The 6120-nt window shown below is 39.5% G+C and overlaps 1 protein-coding gene across 1 annotated transcript; it reads left to right on the forward strand.

The window, feature by feature from the left end:
- The first annotated feature begins 2240 nt into the window (after positions 1–2240).
- Positions 2241–5866, forward strand: LOC310932352 (succinate dehydrogenase [ubiquinone] iron-sulfur subunit, mitochondrial-like). Its single transcript, XM_083895659.1, has 8 exons — positions 2241–2399; positions 3128–3261; positions 3364–3449; positions 3581–3717; positions 3820–3936; positions 4095–4196; positions 5023–5145; positions 5447–5866. Exons 1-8 carry the CDS (start codon positions 2331–2333, stop codon positions 5528–5530), a joined length of 852 nt encoding a protein of 283 aa, XP_083751785.1. The 5' UTR covers positions 2241–2330; the 3' UTR covers positions 5531–5866.
- Positions 5867–6120: the final 254 nt, after the last annotated feature.

Genomic DNA, 6120 nt, shown 5'->3' on the forward strand with positions numbered 1-6120 from the left:
AGAGTATGAGCTGAAAAATTAACCAGTCTTTAAAGCTTTTAATACCATTTTATTGATACAGATACATGCAAATGCACAGCACTTGTTTGTGACATGTGACAGATATAGACATTGAAACTGCAGTGAAAGACGATTTCCTCTGTTTGTTTTTTCTGTGAAACTAAAGCAGCTTGTGGGGAAAATATGGCTAAAAGGTCTAATCCCAACAAGAGTAATGTGGCCCCATGGCAGGCGATGGATCTGCCTTAAACATGTAGTGCAGTTGCTCTATTTGTGTAGAGTAGTGTTACAGCGCCACGTACAGGCCTGGCATATGTACTACAGTGCTTAGAGCCGTTTTGTGTGGCTGAAGGCATTTCTTGAAACAAACACAGTGTTTACAGAAAACTTTATGAGAGCATAAAAGAAAAAGATCATATAGGGGAAAGCTCTGTTTCCAAAATCAAGGAAGTATCCTTGAATGGATCGTCAAAATCAACAGTTCCACTTACATTTTCTCAAACCAGTGTTTCAAGAACAGCTAGTCATCAGTCAGTCAGTCAGTCAGTCAATGACACAGCAATGCACACTTGCTAGCCTGTCCCATTTATGCATTCCCACTGTGCTAGGAAGGAGTCTTGCCATGTCCCTGAAAGACCCAACTCAGAGGGATACTCTCTATTCAGAAGAGATTGTTGGATTCCAAGACCCTTCAGTCTGTCTGTCTGTCCATCCATCCATCCATCCATCTTCTCCAGCTTTATCTACAGTTTCTTGCCTTGACCGGTTTCTGGACTGTTGACCTGGAGGTCCTTCAGAAAAGTGAGGTCTTCCCAAAATTAGGCCTGAGGTAGTGCCCACATTACCACTGTAGCATTCCTGCTGTAATTCACTCGTCCTGAACAACAGAGTCAACCCAGAGACCCGTGCAAGGAAAAGCAAACACACATTCTCAAACATAATGTACGGTATATCAATTATGACTCTGTAATCCTGTGCAGTCCTCCTGTGTTAAAGGTGTGACAAAGCGTGACAGGACATGGTTTTATTGTGGCAGTGTGTGAGTTTGTCCTAGTCAGCGATGACAGCCATAATTCTTTCCCCGAACACTGCTCCTGCCATCCTGCCAGGAATAAAACACAATTATCACTCCGACTACCTCCACTGTGGCAGTTACACTCACTGCTGCCCTCTGGGATTTTTGTCTAACAGCTTCTTACAGCTGAGACAGATTGTGGGCGATAACATGCCAGTTATCCAGAGGATTAAGGAGAGGGGAATGTCATTTTGCCTTCACCTTGTAGCCTCAAGGACAATTTGCCAGTGTTCAGCGTCTTTCAAGAGGATCTGTTCCCTGATCTGCATTTTCTCACTCCACCTTGCAAATGAGGTTTCAACCATGAACAGGTCAATCGTATTGACTTTACTTCTTTATTGGTTCAGTCATAGCTTGAGGACAGAGATATTATTAACTATATTCTTATGAGCACTTCTTGACTCAAATCACCATGGTTTAATTTACGTTTACATTAAGCTAAAACTAGAGTGTACTAGTTTGAATTCTGTTTCAACTACGTCAGCTTGGAGTGTCGCATGTTATAGTCATGGTTTTCCGATAATGTAATTTTACAGATTCTGTTATAAAAAAAAAATAATAATAATAATGGGTGCAATTAAGTATTTTTTTAATATAGAAACCCTTGCTTCATATGCTTTATTATGCATATACTGCATGTATAATATAACTTATTAAGATGATAATACAAAAAATACTTGATAATGTTGGGGAAATATTTCTAACTAACCAAAAGCTTGTACGTTTAAAATACTAATAATTATTATTATTCATCATAGCAGTGTGTGTTTCTTAATTATTGTTATAGCTTATATGTAACTGACTCTTGTTTCCAACAATGACACTTGTGTAAGAGAGTTTTGCGTATGGTGCCTTCACGTGCTATCGGGTAGTTATTATATATCTTATAAATTACACCTAATAATGTAAAATATTGATTTGTATACGAGCACGTGACTTGATTGAATCTCATTGTGTTATTACTTCTGTGCGGCTGATGCAGAACATGCAGGTTGTGTGTTGGGACTGGGAGCACAAACCGTGTAGGAAGTGGTTGTGAGTGAGTTTGGCGGGAGCTCGTGAAGGCATCAGCTGTGACGCACTTAGAGGGGCGTGGCTTCTGCGCCTGGACTGTTCAATTCAGACTGGATTTGTCTTTTAGAAGTTTGCCTTTGAACTGCGCGTGTTTTGCTGTGGTCGGAGAGAATAAAAAAGCATTCTTAGCTGCATTTTCTGTGGAAATACACATTTGTCTAACCCACGACCAGTGACTAACATGTTTGCTGTTTGTGTTGCCGTGAGTCGAAATGTCTCGGCTGCCAAGAATTCTGTCATGACTAAGGTGGTAAGTACAAAACCATTCTTTTTATTTTTGTATTTTATCATTCACAGGTTAGTTTGTGTTTCACCACAAAAGGGTTTGTAAATACTTAATTTTTCATACATTGTCCCCGATGTTTTTTAAACCTATACTGTAAACAAGCTGAGATATTATGTAGTTCCTCCTCAGTTTTGAAGCTGTTTTGAACATACGATCATTTACTTGACACATTCTTTATATATTGATAAAATGCCATTGTATAGTGTGAACGAGCAATGGTAGTAAGCATCCACTATACACACATCATCAACCTCAGGTTATTGTGTGTAAATTAGTCTTTCATTGTTTCGTAAAGTCAGTTAGGTAATCTCAGACTGCACAGTGATATAACTGTCATCGCAGTTCATCCCAGCCACCACTAGGGGGAGACGCCACACCTTACAGAAACAGGAGTCCACGGTACAATACTACATAACTGACCATTACATGGCAGCCTAAAAACAAAACACCGATTCTTACTGTGATAGTATGTCTAATGATTAAAATAGCATTTTGTTTTGTTTAATCCATAAAATGGATCGTTATCTGAGAGTTTTGACATCATGCTCTTATTGTTGTGTGTAGAAGTTGAGGTAAGAGCAAAGGCGTCGTCCTGATTACTGTCTAATGTTTACAGTGCAACCACTTTGTAAAAGTTTTGCACATCTGATGGCACAGTTTATAAGGGGTTCATATTTATTATCTGTGTCTAGGCAGGGCGGTGTGTTCAGACTGCAGCCGCTCCAATTACTGAGTCCAGAATCAAGAAGTTCCAGATTTACCGCTGGGACCCTGACACTCCTGGAGACAAACCACGAATGCAGACTTATGATATTGATTTAAACACGTAAGTGATGGTGACCAAGTCTGGTTATTACAACATTGCTGAGCTGTGTTTATGGTAATGGAGTACATGTCATAACCTACTGGCATCTTCCTTGTAAAATAGATGTGGTCCAATGGTTCTGGATGCGCTCATAAAGATCAAGAACGAGATTGACCCCACACTCACATTCAGACGTTCCTGTCGTGAGGGTAAGAAACAAAAATCACCTGGATTCACCTTGCATTTGACAATGTAATAAACTAATTTAAAACAAATGAAATCTAAACATGTAAGTGAATTATGTAAACTGTCAGTGTCCCGTTGACTGTTTTTTCTTCAGGTATTTGTGGCTCATGTGCCATGAACATCAATGGAGGAAACACACTGGCGTGCCTTAACAAAATTGATACAAACACAAACAAAACAACCAAAATTTACCCACTCCCTCACATGTATGTGGTCAAAGATCTAGTGCCTGTAAGTAACTATCATGATTTCATGCATGAATATAAAACACGTACATCAAATCATATTGTTTGATCGTCCGTCATGGTTTTGTCTTTGTTTGATTTTCTGCAGGATATGAGTAACTTCTATGCACAATACAAATCCATTGAGCCTTACCTGAAAAAGAAGGATGAAGCTCAGGAAGGGAAGGAGCAGTATTTTCAGTCAGTGGAGGATCGGCAAAAGTTGGTAAGTGCAGCAGAAGCTGACACAAATGATTGATTTCTTGCTATGTTGCTGGTTGTAATGACTTTGTCCTGGCAGCTAACATGTTTTATAATCGCATTTGAGGAGACATGAAACACCATAGAGGCCATGAGAATAAGGTGTTTTCCTTGACTCAACAGGACGGCCTGTACGAGTGTATCCTCTGTGCATGCTGCAGCACCAGCTGCCCCAGCTACTGGTGGAACGGAGACAAATACCTGGGACCTGCTGTCCTAATGCAGGTGAGTAAAGATGATTTGAAAACATGCATCTTAAGCGTGTGTAACATTAAGCAAATATATTTTACAAATAATGTTTGTGTAAGTGTGCTTTAAAATAAAATAATAAATAAATTATACAGTATGTACTTTAGGCAAGGGCCTTGTCTGACGTAGGCTGCTATATTATGCAGCTATGTTTCCACAAGAGCCAGAATCGAAAAAGCAGCCAGATTTATGTTTTGAAGTGGGAGCTTAGGCCTGGGTCATATCTGATATAGCCACACATCAGCAGAGGCACAGTAAGGACCGTGCGACATAATCATCCGCCTATGTCTGCGGTGGTGCACAAGACATAGGTTTGTGGATTGGACTTTTTTTCCTGTAGCACAGAACTTTCTAGCCCAGTTAGTGACGTACTCTTAATTAAGAGAGATTATGCGAGCAGGTCCTCCTGCACCGAAATATGTACAACAGCACTCAAAGAATACAAAGAATAGAAGTGGGCAAACCTCTGGCGAGAAATTGCCACCACAGCAATGGAATGAGAGTAGTATGCATGTGGTGAACACTAGACTGATGTTGTCCAACGTAGTTCCACTCAAGAGTAAGTGGAGTGAGTCCTTTGTTCACACCTTAAATTTTATAGTATTAAGTTATAAGATGTCCATTTCAGTAATAAAAAATGTCATTATCATGTGGTGGATTTTAACTGACTGTGGATACTAGATCCAAAAAAGCTGCTGTATCTTCCCAGCATCCCGGTGAATCAAGATATGTATCTTTTTTGCGATTGTGCATCGAAATATTCCTGATGGAATAAATTTTTAAAAACTGTATGTTCCCTCAGGCGTATCGATGGATGATTGATTCCCGTGATGAGTTCACTGAAGAACGTCTGTCTAAACTTCAGGACCCCTTCTCCCTGTACCGCTGCCACACTATTATGAACTGCACCAAGACTTGCCCCAAGGTACTATAAACAAAACAAACCTCCACAAACACATGTGTCTTTCTATAGTTGTGAGGACATTCATACATAATTATTCCATACCCTTTTATGCTAACCATCACCATCTCAGATAAAGCCTAACCTCACCCCTAACTAACCTAATCCTTTCCTAAAACTTCCATTTTAACCCTCAAAAAGCCCTTTGTATTTTTAAGACCAAAATTTTGCCTCACAACCATAGATAGAGATGTGACAACCACACACAGTCTTACAGAAGTTAAGGTTCTTACTGTTACTGTCTGCTCAAATCACTGCTCCACAGGGACTTAACCCAGGAAAAGCAATTGCAGAGATCAAGAAAATGATGGCGACCTACAAAGAGAAGAAAGCAGCAACAGCTTCATGAACATCACTAAACCCAGCTTGTTCAAGATCCTCAAAGAAGGAAGAGAAGAACAGCACCTGATGTGTTTTTCCACAAGTGTTTGGATGTGTGAGTGTGATTATGTAAGAAGAAGAAAAAAGAAGCAAGAAAGTCTGCATGAAAGGTGAAGAAACAAACTCTCAAGTAATGTTGGACCACATCTCTGTATATGTGTGCATAGGATCCTTCATAATTATTCATTCATACTGTAAATATTGTTTTTTCTGTTGTTGATTAAAGGTGTATGGCGCTCATTGTGAAAGGTAGTCATGTAATTTAGGATCCTAAACCACATGACTATCTCCTTTGTTGATTGCCTCTGCAACCAACTGTACAATAAACAGCACTGAAGAATCTAATGAGGCTCCAGTGAATTACAACTTTATTTGAAAATTGTGTGTCTTTTTTTATATACAGAAATGTATTTGTGGCATTTAAAGCATGTTGAAATTAGTTCACACAAAGATAATAAGGCCAGTCCGCTCTTCCCAACTCTCTTCTTCTTACTTCTGTCTGCCCCTGTGCTGTCACATATGCCCCAAATAGCTTTTTATCACACCAAACATTTGATA

This window comes from Microchirus variegatus (assembly GCF_963457635.1).
Source record: "Microchirus variegatus genome assembly, chromosome: 9".
NCBI classification, from domain to species: domain Eukaryota; kingdom Metazoa; phylum Chordata; class Actinopteri; order Pleuronectiformes; family Soleidae; genus Microchirus; species Microchirus variegatus.